Genomic DNA, 17,810 nt, shown 5'->3' on the forward strand with positions numbered 1-17,810 from the left:
TGACACAGTCGGGGGACAAAGAAGGCAGACTTTTGTTATGTACAGAAGTGAGATTATTTTTGCAGCCTTTGGCCAGACAGTAAGTCAAAAGGACACCCCACTCCCCACATGGATGTGGCAACAGCTTAAATGGTGAGTCGCTCCTTTATAAATATTGAATAAGAAGCACATCTGGGGTTTGTTGTTGTCTTTGTTCAAATGCCATAGCTGCAGGCCAAATTAGCTTATGCAGATCCTTTAAAAAACAATTGCTTTCTGAGAACTCAGCAAGGGGGGCGGGCGGAGAAGAAAGGGAGTGAAAGCAAGAAATATACTACCTCCTATATCAAATTTCCATAAGTATCCTGCAACGGCTTTAAAAACAGTTGAGAGACAACAGCACTTTCTTTCTGCTTCTTACTAGGCATTTAAATTAATTGCATACGGTTGTTGACCACGGACCACCTCGATTTCCAAGCATATGGAGTATATTTTTTCTTGTTCTGTTTGACCGACTGCTATAATTTCTTTTCACGTCTTGTCCCATATTCATCTCGGAGACTGGACATTTTATGTATTTGTTGCATATGTCTATTGGATGGTGGCCCAATTAGGGGCCCCTCCAGACAGGTGTTTTATCACAGGTGTATTCTGCAACGCTTTCTTGACACGACAATAGTGCATTAGTTGTGAACTTTTTCTGCTCGTCTCTGTTCTGGGATGCTGCCCCAACGCTACCACACTATTGGTGTCTGGAGGGGCTACAGTGCAACAAAAGTGGACAAAAACAAACGGGAACATGTACGTTTTAAAAGGTTGTGGGATTTCAGCAGGAATTTACAGGCTATGCCCTGATGGGAAGTGAAGCAGTTTGAGCACCCCAAAAGTTTTGCAGCTTCAAACACAGTATTCAAAGCAGTATCATGTCTGACTGCCCCAAAAGCACCATGAGCAGAAATCATGAGTGTGGAATAAAAAGGAGTTTCAACAGCCCCCCCCCTCTTTTTTTGCAAAATATTTTTATTGAGACTGAAGTAGCTTCACTGTGTCCATTCAGTCAACTCCCCTTCCTCCTTGCAAATTCTTCCTCAAGATCCATTCTCTCTTACAAGGACTTTCCTGGTCCACCACAGGCTCACCTGTGCTTTCTACCACTATGTAAGCACCCCTGGATGGTACGGGCCCATCTGCACAACATAAACCCCTCTTCACATTTGCCTTTTCTGTCAGAGGCGCAGGCAGAGAGTAATGAGAATTAGGACATTGTGTCAGTCCCTAGCATGGCCTTGAGACATTACACTGCATTGCACTAAAACTTTTGCAATGCCACAGAAGGAGACCAGCCTGTTCTCAGCACTAGGTGTTTTAGATCTGTACAAGCTCATAAGAAGAACAGCTGGATCAGGACTTCCGGGGTGGCGCCACCGGCAATGGCGGACTCCCTCTGAACTGGAGGGACTGGCTCCGCGGGAAACGGGTCTTCTCCGCTACGGCGAAGCGGGGACCCTTTCAAAATCACAGGCGGATGAAGCCTGTGACCATGGGACTCGGCGGGCACCTTTAGCGCCCCCCCAACCCGCTAAGGAACCCACTAACGGGCTCCGAAGTGAAGAGGGGGAAGTGGCGCGGTGCTGTGAGTCAATTGCTATTTCCGTGGAGCGAAGCCGCATAGCTGTTGCCGGAGAGCGCTGCCTTTTTCCTGGGTCAATTTGTACTCTAAAATAAGCACCCGTGAGTATTTAGAACTTGAACAATTGGATATCAAACAAAGATTTGCGAGTAGGAAAGAACCGGACTTTAAAAAATTTATTTGAATTTGGTACGGAGCGGGAAGGGCTAAACAGGAAGTCACCCTTCCATTCTTTTGTAAACAGAATAAAGCAAAGGCAATTTAAACTAAAGCTCAGAAAATCGTCTTTAAAAGATTGGATTTCAACATTTAAAATTGTGAATTTTTTCCTCTTGGACTGTTTGAAGTGATCTTAAAGGGAAGTAATTTTCCTCCGTCTTGATCCTGGAGCGGGGTGTCAGGACTGACGTGTTCATTGACCAAAGACAAGTGCTTTTTGACAGATAGCTAAAAGAAGAGAAACTTAGCGATTCTACTGCTCCCTTTCACATTTGAAAGGAATATATATGGACAAAGTATCTCAAAAAAGGAAATTCTGTAGCAAGAATAAATTTAAGTTCCCCCCCTAGGGGGAGTTTGTGAAACTGTAACTAACTCCAGGGAACCGATAGCTGTTACAGATTAACCGTGGGAACAAGTATTTGACCTTGCAGGACAATGTACTCAGAAGCCTTGGTGCGAGCTTTTTACAAAACAAATGCTCTACTGGAAGAATTACATGAAAAAGTGAACTGGATGGTGACTTCGACTAGAAATTTTGAACAGGCAGTGGGATATTTTGACCAGACAGTGGGAAAATATGTGGAGCCCACTCAGGATTTAAACCAGAAGTGTGTTTTGACAGAACAGGAGTTTGTCACATTAAACCAGGAGTGTGTTTTGACAGAACAGACCAAACAGGAGTATGATCTTTCGGACTTGACAAATGAACATGAACTTGGAAGGAGCCAGATTTGGAAAGGAAAAGTTTGGTCTGGTTTGGAAATGGGGGGCTGGATTGACCCCCCTATGTTGGGATGTCTGGACTTTTCAAATATGGCAATGGGCTGCGAGATGTTTGGGACTGTGGGGGCTCTCAATTTTGGAGGGCCCTTGAAACATGCTTTTAAATACTACATGGAATGCAGTGATGAATACGGAAAAGGGTCTGATCTGTCGAGAAGGGTTAAAAACATTGTCAAGCTGGAGTTATCACGAGCAAGAGACATTGTCAAGCTGGAGTTACCACGAGCAGGAGATAAGGGAAATTACAGCTACAAATATGAAGAAGAGCTGCGGAAGGACCATGGAAGTGACATGAGGGCTTAGGACATAAGGTTACCAGGTTAATGGGTTAGATTGATGGGAATAAGGACTGACAAAACCTGGAACCAGGAGGAAGGGACGCTGGATAAAGATTGGATTTGTTTATATCTTTCTTTCTTTTTCTTCTCATTATTAGAATGTTTTATAAAGTTGATGAATGATAGAAAAATGTTGGAAGAAATTACTTGGCTTTAGCAAAGATGCTTAAGAATTATGAAAGAATATTATGATTATAAGAAGCTGGTAAGGACAAGATTTAAGTTTTAAGTTTTAAGGTTTATTCTATTATAGAAAGATAAGATTAAAATAGTCTAGGGTAATGTAATGATAGAATTTTATGAAACATGGAAAGGAAAGGATTTGCTGGGATAATTAATAACTAGGATACAAAGAAAGGGATGAGGAGGAGGTCTAAGAAAGAAGGTAATGACAGTTAAGGATCTGAAAATAATGAATTTGTTTTTAAATGTTTTTAAAGGTTTGGGATTTTTGTCACTTTTTTGTTTTCTTATTTTGGGTTTTGTTTTTTTTTACACGGGGGGAAGGGGTTTCTTCTCTTTTTTTTACTCTGCTAACTATTTTTACTCTTTGTATTTTCTTCTGTCTCTATTTTGTTCGTTTTTTCTTTTTGTAATATTTTGAAAATTTCAATAAATATCTTATTAAAAAAAAAAGAACAGCTGGATCGGTTCCACATTGTGTTTTCCACAGTGACCAACCAGATCTTCTGGAAGGTCCATGAACAGAGTGTGAAGGCCAACCACTATGACTCACTCCCAGTAGCTGGTACACACTACCACACTGCTTTTGAATCAGGATGTTGAATGTAGTCATCATGGCTATGAGCCATTGACAGACTTCTCCGTGAATTTCTCGAATTGCTTTTTAAGGCCACCTGAGCTGGTCGTCATCAGAACCTGGCAGTAGCGAATACTATTAATTGTGTCTTGTACAAAGAAATCCTGTCTTTTGTCTCTGCTACCTCTACTTTTTGAATCTGCTATCAACCAATTTCTATGGCTGACTCCCAGATTCTAGTAGTATGAGAAAAGGGGATTATATGTTTATCCACTTTTCCCATCTATGCATAATTATATAAACCTCTATAACGGCCCCACTTAGTCATATATATATTTTTCTAAGCCAAAAGGACTCTGGTGTTTTCACCTTGATCATTTGGGTTTCTCTTCCCTGCCTCTTTTCCTGCTCTATTACATCCTCTTTGAGATGGGCAACCAGAGCTGTACACAGTATTTAGAATGAAAGAAATGTGAAGGCATCTGCCCCATCCTTGCAAAGAATACAAAAAAAAGCAACTACCTTTGTTGCTGAGACAGTTCGCTGTCATGATAGGATGGTGAAATTTGTTTTTGAACTGAAGGGTGGAGGGAAGTATTTACTTTCAGTAACAACGGCACAATCTAACCAAAGCATCATTGATTTCTATAGAAGAGTAGTAGAGCATGTGCTTAAGTCAAAGTTTTTCAACCTTTTTGAGTCCACGGCTCCCTTGACCAACTACATTCTTTCTATGGCACTGTGATGGCCTGGGACTTGAGCTCAGAACCAGAGGAGTCTCAGTCCGCACCGGATCCTTTGCCTCAGGTGGCATCTGAACCTAGTCTGGGGCCTGATTCTGAAGAGCCCCAGTCTACACAGGTTCCCCTGCAACAAGCACCAGCTGGGCCAAGTCAGGGGCCTGAGCTTGCCCTGGCTCCAGATGCGGGGATTACCTTGTTGCCTTCAGCTGGGCAATCACTTACAGCTGCTCCGCTTCCAGTTGGGTCAGGAGAGGTTGAGGCGGCCTCTGGGTCTAGTAACCCACCAATATTTCCAGAGCTGCAGAGACTAAGGTCCAAGAGAAGGAGAGACCTGAGTGCTCACCTTCAGGCAAAACAGGGAGTTGAGTCACCAGGGGATCAGGACCGGCCATTTCCCCGACAAAGATAAAAGGCTGCTGGACCCCACCCCAGATTGCAGGACCAACATTGCTGTTTGCTAGAACCTGCCTGTGACCCTGTGCCTGACCTAGCCTTGTTTCCTGGTGTCCTGCCTTGGCCCTGTTGGACTGACTCCTCACAGAATCCTTGGATTCAGGACCGGACCTGGACCACGTTGCTCGGGTTAACCCCCAGGCCCAGCACAGGCACCCCTGTGGAGTCAGGGGCCCAGTTATGTCACCCCTTGCCTGCAGAGCTGGCAGCCTCTTACCCTTCTCCAAACAACCTCCCTTGTGGAGTGTTTCCTCAGCCTCCTTTCCTTGAGAGTCCTTCAGGCAGCTGCTGCTGCTGCCCCTGGTCTCTGCGCTGCGTCCCAACCCCACCAAAGAGAGATGTCTCCTCACACTGCCCCACAGGGGCCTGAGACTTGTCTGTCTATTTCTAACAGCAAAGGCTGGCAGACTGGCTGTCTGGACTTCCTTGCCCACTTGCTTGCTTGCTTGCTTAATCTGAGGCCGTCTCAGCTCCTGGCAACTGCACCCCCTGACCAGCCACATAGGCACCATTCACCTGGAGAGCTTATACCCAGGGCTGCTGCAACAAACAGGCATGCAAGCCTTTGGGAGGCAGAGATGTGAGAAGGCATCAGAGGAGGGAGGGAAGGAAAGAAGGACCGAGGCCAATGTTGCCTGTGGCACCCCTGGTCACCATTCAAGGCACTCCAGGGTGACATGGCACACTGGTTGACAACCACTGGCTTAAGTATATTCCATTGAAATGGGGGTTTCAAAGCTCTTCAGAGATGGATTATTGCATCTGTTTGTAAACCAAAAAGTGTGAGGGTTCAAGCCCACCTGGAAGCTGGCTGAGGAATCCTTTCACCTAAAGTCAGAAATAGGAAGAACAGCTGCAGGGAGTCACTGGTAAGAGGGGACAAACTTCAGAGATAACACTCTTTTTCATTTGGCTGGGAAACGGTGCTGGGTTACACTTGATATGGGAGAGCCAGGTCCCCAAACTGAACAACGGGTTCAACAATAAATTCCAGGCCTGGTGCTGCTCAAATCAAGACCCTAATTGGCAATCACATTTCCATGAGCCTAAATGGTACATGCAATATCTTTCCTTGAGTGAAAAATGTATACCAGAGGTGGGGAAACTACAGTCGCCCAGATGTTGATGGACCCCAACTCCCATCAGTAACACGTAGGGATGATGGGAGTTGTAGTTCAGCCATATCTAAAGGGCCACAGGTTCCCCACTCTTGCTATGTATCATCACTCATGTAGGATAGGAATATCCCTTCCCAGGAATGGTAGCAGCGTTTGAATAAACAGGACCTAGCAGGGGCTAGTTAATATTGCAATGCAAGTCGCAAGATCACCATTTCACAAATTCTAATTACTATCAATGAAGAAAGATTCCAGGCTTCACCTCCAGTAATAGCTGTTGGCTCTGTTCACCTCCGTTGGGCAAACAAAACTTTGAAACCATAACACCTTAATGTAATTAATTAGCTGCTTTCCATATAGCACATGCTGTACACAGGTCTACGTGGAAACATCATCAAAGTCAACTTGGGCAGCGCTGTGGGGCTTCAAGATAGCATCATTAAACTGAGCTGTGTTTCTGAGTTTCTGTTTTCGTTTTGATAAGATGCTTCAATGCTTCTTCACAATTGCATCTCTTTTATTGATGCTGACGGTGCAACGTGTGTGTGTGTGTTGAACAGCACACAATCCTTTGAGACAAAGAGCTTGCTGGGTCTTCAGAATATGATCTCATATCCACAGCCAAGACTCCAGGTCACCTTTCAAAACTGTCAGAAGGGAGGGTGTCTTTAAATGGCCAGTTGTTTTCTTCTTAAGCAAACCTGTTGCAGACTCTGTTTCTCAAGTTCTCGTTCATCACATGACTCAGACTCCCTGTCATAGAGTCTCTGGCATTAAAACCTTTCCTGCACACCTATGCGAGATTGTTCACATCATCCTTACTTGCGGCAGTCTGTTTAAGGGTGGCTTTTAAGGTTAGTACAACATTTGGGATTATTGACTTCTTTATAGAGAGAAAAATACAAGAACTCGCCAGCGTTCATCTAGACATTGGATTCAATCAAGTTGGTTGGATTCCCTGGAGTGTAAAAGATAACGTGTAATAGTTAGGCCAGATCAGAGCAAAATCAATGTGTTTTTAAAGGCATTCACTTCAGTGGGAGGGAATAGAAATGTTTTAAACTGTATTGGCTTCCAGACAATGTGTTTTTATTCAGAATTTATTCGGATTTGCTTGTTTATACAGCATCATGTCAAGCAATTGCTACCCCACGCTTTTTCACTGCTTTTCCATTGCCTTCCTTGCTGTAGAAAGTCAGGTTATTTTTGAACCAGGCTTAATGCATAAGAGCACCAGATCCAAAACCATTTTAATTGCACAAGCTGAATTTGCTGCAATTCTACTTGCAAACTCGCCACAGTCTAGAAGCGCCCTGTCTCACTAGAAACGGGGGTGTTTGCAATTATTTAAAGTTGTTTGTCAAACTATTTTTGCACGCCTTTGTGGATTTGGAACAAGGTGCCTGGGTACTACGTAAGCAGCCAAGGGAACCAAATTTTTTTTTTTTCAAACCTTTATTGCATTAGCATACAGCCATAGCAAGATAAGACAAAAATGCTAGAGAGAAGCAACCTGATAAAACAGAATTCAAACGATATTACTGGCATTATGACATTTAAATTACCCTAAAACAATAATATAAAAATTTAGTTGCCAGCGCCAGGAATCTAAAATGCAGACGTATATAAAACATATAATGGCCCCAAAATAGGCTCGGCACATTAGGTTAAAAAGGTAATACAAAGAATTAAAACAGGTCCAGGTCTGGGACACACTACCCAGTCAGTGTAGCCCTAAGTTTCAAATTTCACTGTTTTCCTAGGAGAGACATCCTTTAGGCATCCGTTGCTCTGCAAGGTGTAAAATTGTTTTTTATAACTTTGCCTCTTCTCTTTTTACTCAGGAACATCTACGAAAGAGGAAATGGGGGATCTGAAGAGTCCGTCTGCCAGCCCCTTCACAGGCAAAGACATCACTGTTCTGGCAGGGAAGCTTAAACACATGGCCCTGAACACCCCACTCCGTTTCAGCGCTCAGGCCTTGAGACCCCATTCCAAGAACAGCGCTCGGTTTGGCTGCCTCAGCCATCACTCTTTCTTCTCACGGCACAATCCCCACCCTCACAGAGTCACTCATATTCAAGGTAAACACACAGCAGTGCCATCCTGTACGAGTCTGTTCAGAAGTAAAGTTCAGGCATGCTTTTGTTAGGTAATGAAAATCCGAAAGCGCTTAAATAAATAAATAAAAATGTGCAAAAGTTGCAGCACAAAATTGCTGCTTATAGCTGTAAATTACAGTGGCATATTTATGTGCTTTGCATGCAATAGAATGCAAAAAGTACAATGTGTGACAATTCAATTAGCTCTTTAAGGCATGCAACAACAACAAAAATTCCTCCGGTAATTAATACCCTAATGTAGGTTCACCACGCCACAGAAAGAGGCTGTGCATACACCATACATTGAAAGCACATGACCTCCCCCAAATCACACTGGGAATTGTAGTTTGCTAAGGGTGATGGGAACTACAGTTCCCAGGATTCTTTGAGGGGCGTTGTGTGCTTTCAATGTATGGTGTGTACATAGCTGGAGTCTCACCTTTCAGTAAGTTTGAAGGCAGAATTGGAGCCTTCAAAATCTGAAATGGATTCCAGAAGGGAGTTCTAAAGACTCAGCAGGCACACAGGTGAAGAATCTGAGTCTAGGAAATCCTTTCTGAAGCAGAACCAGGTAGCTCCTCCAATCTCTAGTTCAAGCCAGTTTTCTTCTGTAATGTGGTTCTTTCCTGTGCAACTTACCCATGGATGCCTTCTTCTGTTGCAGGCTTGAACGGTGCTCCTGTTTGCACAGTTAATGACGAGTGGTGCGAGCAGACCATTCTGCCACCTCACCCAATGATAAAGAGTCAGATTCGTGCTTCTATTTTGGGGGCGCCTGGGGCTCAGATACCCATCGGAGACCCACAACCTGTTCCAGTCCCCTGGCTATCGACAGGTTAGTACGCAACAGGAATATTTCCAACGCAAGCGCCAGACTCACACATGCACAACTTTCCAGGGGTGCACACTGGCAATTTGCAAAACAAGAGTTTTTTGGGGGGACACCTCCCATTCACTTCAAAATGAGCTTTCCCCCACTATGCAAATAGCCCACAGGGGCCTTGATCTGGATTGGGGCTAATAGTTAAACCTTCTACACACACACACACACACACACACACACACACATAGGTAAAGGTAAAAGACCCCTGGCCAGTTAAGTCCAGTCAAAGGCGACTATGGGGTTGCAGTGCTCATCTCGCTTTCAAGCCAAAGGAGCCAGCATTTGTCCATAGACAGCTTGCCGGGTCTCGTGGCCATCATGACTAAACCACTTCTGGCGCAACAGAACACCATGATGGAAACCAGAGCGCACAGAAACGCCGTGTACCTTCCCGCCACAGCGGTACCTATTTATCTACTTGCACCAGCATGCTTTCAAACTGCTAGGTAGGCAGGAGCTGGGACAGAGCAACAGGAGCTCATCCCGTTGTGTGGATTTGAACCGCCAACCTTCTGATCGGCAAGCCCAAGAGGCTCAGTGGTTTAGACCACAGCACAACCCGCATCCAAATATCTGTTTATAAGGGCACAGATCTGGAGCTGGTGTATTTTGTAGCTTGGTGCTTAGATCAGATACTGATAAGAGTCTCCGGGTGAATACTTTTTCCTGCCTGTTTGGACAATTACAAGGAATCTTGTCTCCAAAGGAGAGAAAACTTTTCGCACAGTCCTGATAGTCGTATGAAACAGGTTTTGGTGTGTGTATGATTTGTTGCCCCGTCTTACGATACCACAGAGAGCACTACTGTCAAAAAGCTCAGCTTAGCTTCCTTCTGAGATCCACTTCACCACCTGCAATCTATCCTAATCAACAAGGGTTGTCAATGCTATTATATCACAGACTGTGCCATTAAATATCATCATGATGAATATGCCTCCTGAGGACACGGTGATTAATAGCACCCGCATTAAAGCAGAAGCAGGGTGTGCGTGTGCCTGTTTCTTGAGCTGCCTCGCGTGATCTCAGCAGGCTGTAATGTGGTTCTCAGCTGTTTCTGAATCTGCATCAAATTATTGCCAGGGGTTTAACAGATTCCACTTGGGTTCACATCCGTACCAATATATACAAAGCATTCTTATACCACTTTCTTATACCATTTTCAACAGCCATGCCGTTTGTTAAGGGTGCTGGGAATTGTAGCCCCGTGAGGTCAGCACCCTTAACAAACAACACTTCCAAGGTTTATTTGGGGAAATCCATGGCAATTACAGTGGTAAAAGAGTGCTTCATATGTATGGCGTGAATGTGGCCTCGTTTCCGATCTGTTCCCGAATGTTCATCAAGTTGCTGCTGAATGTTCAACAGCATTTGAAACAATGATCTTCAGTCGTAACCCAAAGGCCAGGATGCCTCTGTCAAAACTAGCATATAAGAAATAATAGAACGAGCATTCTAGTTTTGAATGCGCAAGGAGGTTTTGTGTAGCAGAACGTTCAGTCTGCCTTCTGAAGTGGTACAGTCCAACTGCCTGCTATCAATATATCACACAAGACTGCCAGTCATGTGTTATGCCTATAAGACTGTTCCACACATTACGCACAGAGGCAAGCTCAGGGAGGGAAGCTGCAGCCGATCCTGGCTCCCGCATGACCGCATCCCAGCCACTTTTGTTTTTATTTCGAATTTGCCATCTTCCTCATTCCTCCCCTCTCTCAAGCAGGTTCTTTGTCCAATGCCTGGCGAGAAGAATTGAGGGAACTTGCTGCCAGAGTCAGAGCCGCCTCGTCCACTGAGAAAAAGGAGGCAGTGAGTAGGAAAGGGTGGCGCACTGTGATCCCATACATTGGGGCTGATTTGCTAAGGAAGGGGGTGAGCCCAACACTGGGAATGAAAGTAACCAAGTACAGTGGATGGGAGCAAAAACAGTCCAGCACAATTATTTGTTCGGATAATGAGAAAAATTGCACTGCTGTTTTCCATTTTGTAACCCTGCTGAGACTTGGGCTGTCTTCTTTAGTGATTCTTTCAGAAGATGACAACTCCTCATTTTGTTGATATCAGAATAAATTATTTCTCATTCAAAGAATACCCAAAGACAAGTTAGTGGAATGCTTAATGTACAGGTAAAGGTAAAAGGTAAAGGGACCCCTGACCATTAGGTTCAGTAGTGACTGACTCTGGGTTTGCGGTGCTCATCTCGCTTTACTGGCTGAGGGAGCCGGCGTACAGTTTCCGGGTCATGTGGCCATCATGACTAAGCCGCTTCTGGCGAACCAGAGCAGTGCACAGAAACGCCGTTTACCTTCCCGCCGGCGCGGTACCTATTTATCTATTTGCATTTTGACGTGCTTTTGAACTGCTGGGTTGGCAGGAATGTACAGGTAGAGGATGATAAACCCATGGTACAGTGGATTGGTGTGTCTGACTTTTAACCAGAAGGTTGGTGGTTTGAGCCCACCCAGGGATGGCAGTGGGCAGGATTCCTGCAGTGCAGGGGATTGAATGAGATGGTCCTCGAGGTCCCTTCCAACTTTAAAATTCTATGATTTTATGATATAGTTACATGATGGACTTCTGTTGAAATGAATAAGCATGCATAACACTCCCCTGCAGGGGGCAAGGAACCTGCAACTTCTAGATGTCATTGGACTCCCAGCTCCCATCTCTGTTGGCTAGAACTGATGGGAGCTGGAGCCATCATCTGGAAGCGGACAGGTTCCCAAACTCAGCTCCACCATGGGCTGGGCTGAGACTGAAACTCCAAGAAGATAAGAAGAGCCTGCTGGATCAGGCCAATGGCCCTTCTAGTCTAACATTCCCATAGTGACTAACCAGGTGCCCATGGAAAACACATGAGATCTAAGCAACCTCCAGATTTAGGGATGTCAATACTCTAATCCAGCTTACTTCTTTGAACTCTGAGGCTAAGGTCCAGTACCAGAGGGCAGGGCACTGTGGAAAGACTGGGGTGGTTCCTAGGCAAAGAATGGCATGCAGCTGCTAGCCTTCCCATTGTTGAAACTTTGGCTCCAACCGACTTTCTGGAGCAGCTGCCTGGAACGATTCTCAATTAAATATCTGTGGCCGGTTACACAAGGCCAACCAACTACACAACAACACCATCATCTCTAGTTTTGTAAGGGTTGGTGCTGAAACTCTACCGGAGGTCAGAATTATGGAGCAGCAGTAGACTAGCACAACCAAAATTTGAGCTTTTCCTCAAATACAGACAATACTGGGAGCAGCTTGTTCCAACCTAACCTGGATGGCAGCTCAAAAATGAAGTGCTGCACTTTCTGGGAGGAGCTTTGTTCACCCAGTTCAAATTCACTGAGTGCTACAAACCACTCATATTTAGAAACAGAAGATTCAAGGCTCTGTCTTTCCATATCAGTCATTTAAAGCCACAGCTCAGTGGTTCATACACACACACATGTAGATAGATATAGATATATACCCAAAAGTTGGGTGCCTCCCCCTCTCTCTGCTGAGCAGTAGGAAAAGTCTATAAGGTTCCAGGCACTCGCCCAGGGTTTGGGCTCCTTTGGAGAACTGAAAGCAGTGGAGACCATTGTAGCTTTAAGAAATATGATTCCCCCCCCCTACCTATTTAGTCTGCATGGATGGAGACCAGATTTTATAGCATGGTCATCTCAAGAGGGTCAGTGCAGCACTCAGTCCAAGGCATCTCTCCTAATTATACCTTCCTAAAAACTAAGCTTCCTCTATTCAGTTTCGTTCTTTTGATGCTTTGAAGTACTCATGGTTAGGTTTCACCTAACAAAGGAGTTCCCCTGCCTTCATCAACACTTGTTGATTGACTAGGATTAAAGATTGGTAAGCACTTAGAACATTTACCTCTTTCCATGCTAATTGCTGATGCTCAGAAGTAGCTACACACATTCCAATACACATGGATCTTGATTATATTCTCGACATTGGACACAGTCTTTACAAATAACCTCTGATTAAACCTCTTGCATAACCCCTTTCTAATGCACATTGAGACAGTCTTGCAACATATCCCAGTTATAACATACATGTTCTAATTACATTCTTTTCATTAAACCTAAACATTTAGCACCCCAGATCTATCTAGATCTATCCATCCAACTATACACACACTCTCTCTCTCACGTACACATCAATCAACCAACCACTCAATCGTGTTTAACTAAAAGTCATTACAAATCTCTCACACACATATACACTGTTGGCCACCAGTAGATGGCTCACAAGGCTCAGCTATAAATAAGGATGAGTTATTTTGATTTCAACATCTAGTACAGTACTTTCCCCATGTCATATTTTTGGAGTCTTACATAAATTTTCTTGATACTGAAAGGCCACACCTTTAAATCACTATTACAACATTTAACAGTTGTGGCTTCCCCCAAGGAATCCTGGGGGACCCCTGCTCCCATCTCAGACTGATCTCTCTTCCTAGGAGACTCTGGGAACTATAGTTCTGTAAGTGGAATAGAAGTCTCTTCAGGACTTTCAGCACCCTTAACAATCTACAGTTCCCAGGATAATTTGGGGGAAGCAGTGACTGTTAAAGTGGTATGAGGGCCCTTTAAATGGGGCCAAAATGCATTCTTAAGAAATGTGTTTACTGGAGCAAAAATAGGCTCCTGAGTTTATGTCCACATTAAAGGTTCCTTATCAGATCCATAATCAGAGAATTAATTTGCTGTAATATATGCTAATAGTGAATATGGGGCAGACTGCAAACTCAACTCAGCAAGATCAGAGCATGCTCAGTAGACATGGAATGCTGATTGACAGATGAGAGCAGGTGGGAAAGGAAAACCTGGGGAGGAGGGGAATGGAATGGAATGGCGTATCCTGAAAGAGGGTATGGCTGGCTTACTACAACTCTGGACAGGAGCACTCTACGTTGCAATATTTTGTGTCTGACTTGTTCTTCCATGTCCAGTTCCTCTACTGTAGCTTGTTGTTGTATTTTAAGGCAGAAAAGTCTCGGAGGGAGACACAATACTCAGAAGAAACAGGACGTCTCATCCCACCTCCCTCTCGAGCTACAGCTTGCCATTCGTCCCGCCGTTTGCACAGGAACAATGCCAAGAATAAAGGCAAGGATGCGACCCTGCTCTTCCGGGACCAAGAACTTATAGTAAGCCATGCATGAAAAAAATGGGGCAAACAGACCCTTCTTCTTCTTTTTAACCTGTACCACAAACCAATTACAACTATTTTCCTAGAAATTAATTGGTGGAGTAATAAGAAAAGTTTCTGCTCAGAGCTGATTATAAATTAAATTTGATAATTGATGGAATAATAAGAACAGTTTCTGCTCGGATTAGAAATTAAATCTGATAAAGCAGATAATTATCACACACACACGATTGTTATGTTTCATTTGCTTTGGGGAAAAAGTTAGGAAAGCAGCAAAGTGCCCAGAGATGTTTATATTTTTTAAAAAAACAAAAACAAAATTTATATACCATTTGGTTGTAAGAAATCTAGGTGGATTACAAAACTATAAAGTTAAACACTGATTAAAAAAAACATTAAAAACAGGTATTTAAAAACATTCAAAAGATGATTAAAATGAACAGTAACCAAAAAAGAGATAAGCACATGTAGTTTGCATAAACAACAATGTTTTAAACAAGTTCTGAAAAGAGTACAGCGAAGGAAGCTGCCTGGTGTCAATAGATGAGGGGGTCCAAAGTGTAGATGCTGCTGAACTAAAGGACTGATTTCTTACAATTGTGGAATGAGTATTATATGGCATCGGTAACAGCGCCAGTTTCACAAATTCAAGCAGCTGCATGTGCTTATACGGATTAATGTGATACTTCAGGTAAACTGGTCCCAAGCTGTTAAGGGCCAATAGTAACACACTGAACTTGGCCCAGCCCAGCAGCAAATGGGCAACTAGTGCAGAACTCTTTGCACTTTGAAAAGAATAAAACCTGGTTCTAAATAGCCACTGTCTGAGAGCCCTACATAGAGTGAGTGCCCAAACAGACTGGAGATTCATGAGACACAACTTTTGCTAGGCTGTGTAACTCAGGCCTGCTGCGTGCTAACCTGCCTATTTAAGATCTTATTCTCAACCCCCACCCCTCAGAGAGTTCATGTCTCTCCTCTTGAATACACAAATAGATTTCGTCTGGTAGAACTGGGGAAAACTGGCCTTATTCAACTTTTCCATAGCCCATCTCCCAACTTCCAAAAGATGTTGAGGCATCTCCCTGATGGACCTGACTGACTAGTTATTGGCAGGCCACAACCACCTGTCCACCAAGGCCCTCCTGGATCAGAAACTCTTTCAGAGATTACTGTTGCCAGTTCCTCAGCATTACTGCTACCTTATACGTGCGGAGACCTGAAGCCTGATTATAAGTAGCAGTGATAGGTTGGAGAGATTTGAACATAAAGAATCCTTTTATTCTTTTCCCGAAGCAGCAGCCTATGTTCGTCCTCTTAGTGCCTCTTTTATTCTTAATAAATTTCATAAAGTTGGTCTCGGGGTCCTGGGCGTACTTCTGGCCAGACTCAAAAGGGATATTTCCCCTTCACATGCCTAGATCCACTTGACTCATGCTGCATGTGTGCAGGGTTTGACAGAGAAAAGCAAGCTATACCTTGGGCTCTGGGCTAGCTCTGTCCCCTCATAAGTGTTTGTTTTGGAATCTCAGAAAGCACACCTGTCTAAGGATTGAAGGTCCTAAGGAAAGTGTGGTGGCAATGGGGAAGATCTCACACTGCCCATGGCATTAGGTTACTCTCCAACACCAAGTAAAAGTTCCCAGGACCTTTCCTGGAATTCCTAAGCATTCTAGGGTTGCCATATTTTGAAGAGCAAAAAAGAGGAGACTATGACGGCCATGGGACGCGGGTGGCGCTGTGGGTTAAACCACAGAGCCTAGGACTTGCTGATCAGAAGGTCAGCGGTTCGAATCCCCGCGACAGGGTGAGCTCCCGTTGCCCCGGTCCCTGCTCCTGCCAACCTAGCAGTTCGAAAGCACATCAAAGTGCAAGTAGATGAATAGGTACCGCTCCGGCGGGAAGGTAAACAGCGTTTCTGTGCGCTGCTCTGGGTCGCCAGAAGCGGCTTAGTCATGCTGGCCACATGACCCGGAAGCTGTACACTGGCTCCATCGGCCAATAAAGCGAGATGAGCGCCGCAACCCTAGAGTCGGCCACGACTGGACCTAATAGTCAGGGGTCCCTTTACCTTTACCTTATGACGGACATTCAAAGCAAATAAATGCAATGTGACTCAAATTATACCCCTGAAAAAGGGTGTGTCTTGGAAAAAGAGGACACATGGCAACGCTAATTATCCTAAGATAGGTCTCCATACCTTGCTGCCTGAAAGCTACTAGGTATAAATGGAAGCCCACCAAGGGTTTGACCAGCGTCCTCATTCTGACCCCTGCCTGGGACTGCGGGGAGAGGCGTGGGGAGATTGCACCATAGGAACAACAAATGGTAAGGTAGGGCAAAGTTCTCACCAGCATAAAAATTACCGAGATAAGCCTGTGTGTATACCCTCTTGACCCTGTTGTTTCTTTCAATGTCACTCTGACCACGGTTGTGCTGACACTTTCCCACTGTACTCTTCTGCCAACAGATTTTGGAGCTGCTCTGTCAGATCCTGCAGACAGACTCCTTGACTGCGATCCAGCAATGGCTGCTCATGGCTGCGCAGAGGGGTAAGGTGCATGCAGAGCCTGCAAGGAGCAAAAGGCTTTGGAAATGTGGATTATATCTACTTTGTTATCGACTATCTTCCCCTGTTAACACCCGTTGCAGCTCAGTAGGTTGTTGTCTAATGCATCAAAACACTCAGGGCATGCAGCATGTTTGCAATGCCACCTTGAAGCATAGGCCTTTCCACACATTACAACACAGCAGCACCCGGGGGATTGCAGCAGAATATGCAGCCGACAAGTCAGTCCTGATTTTCTGGTCATTGTTTCCAGCTATGTCTCATTTGCAGATTATATAGCCCAGCCAATGTGGTCCATGCATTGCTGCCCTGGATTACTGCAATGCGCTCTGTGCGGTGCCACCCTTACAACTGGCCTGGGAGCTGCAGCTTGTGCAGAATTTAGCAGCTCAGCTGTTGACTGGGCTGGGCCCAGTGGCAGAGCAAGCCAATTGGGCAGCCTGGGGATGGGGCCAGCCGCCCGCAGGGGCGAGGCCAGCGGGGCAGGATGCTCCACAGGGCCTCAGAGGAGTCTGCCTGCCTCCTCCCACTCAGCCACCCTACAGCTGGGGGGGGAGGAGGCAGTGGGCGGACTGTTTGGGGCAGCATGGAGCCTGCGGGCACTCAAGCCACCGCATCACTCCCAGGAGAGACGTGTGGCTCAGGCATGCTGCAGGCCCCGCGGTGAGTGCCGCCTGGCAGTTTGTCACACACACACCCTTATAATAATAATAATAATAATAATTTATTATTTATACCCTGCCCATCTGGCTGGGCCTCCCCAGCCACTCTGGGCGGCTTCCATAAAAACCAAAAATACAGTAATATATCACATGTTAAAAACTTCCCTGAACAGGGCTGCCTTAAGATGTCTTCTGAATGTCAGGTAGTTGTTTATCGCTTTGACATCTGCTGGAAGGGCGTTCCACAGGGCTGGCGCCACTACCGAGAAGGCCCTCTGCCTGGTTCCCTGTAGCTTTGCTTCTCGCAATGAGGGAACCGCCAGAAGGCCCTCAGCGCTGGACCTCAGCGTCCGGGCAGAATGATGGGGGTGGAGACACTCCTTCAGGTATACTGGACCGAGGCCGTTTAGGGCTTTAAAGGCCAGCACC

At 45.1% G+C, this 17,810-nt stretch overlaps 1 protein-coding gene across 1 annotated transcript in view; it reads left to right on the forward strand.

Moving 5' to 3' along the window:
• Positions 1-17,810, forward strand: part of TBATA (thymus, brain and testes associated) — a 42,185-nt gene continuing 24,375 nt past the window's right edge. Inside the window, exons 1-6 of the mRNA XM_053388525.1 lie at positions 1-132; positions 7,871-8,110; positions 8,793-8,963; positions 10,732-10,817; positions 13,984-14,148; positions 16,621-16,702. Of these exons, the coding sequence (XP_053244500.1) occupies positions 7,891-8,110; positions 8,793-8,963; positions 10,732-10,817; positions 13,984-14,148; positions 16,621-16,702 (724 nt within the window). The 5' untranslated portion in view covers positions 1-132; positions 7,871-7,890. The remainder of the gene's footprint in view (positions 133-7,870; positions 8,111-8,792; positions 8,964-10,731; positions 10,818-13,983; positions 14,149-16,620; positions 16,703-17,810) is intronic.

Source organism: Podarcis raffonei, chromosome 5 (genome assembly GCF_027172205.1).
Source record: "Podarcis raffonei isolate rPodRaf1 chromosome 5, rPodRaf1.pri, whole genome shotgun sequence".
NCBI classification, from domain to species: domain Eukaryota; kingdom Metazoa; phylum Chordata; class Lepidosauria; order Squamata; family Lacertidae; genus Podarcis; species Podarcis raffonei.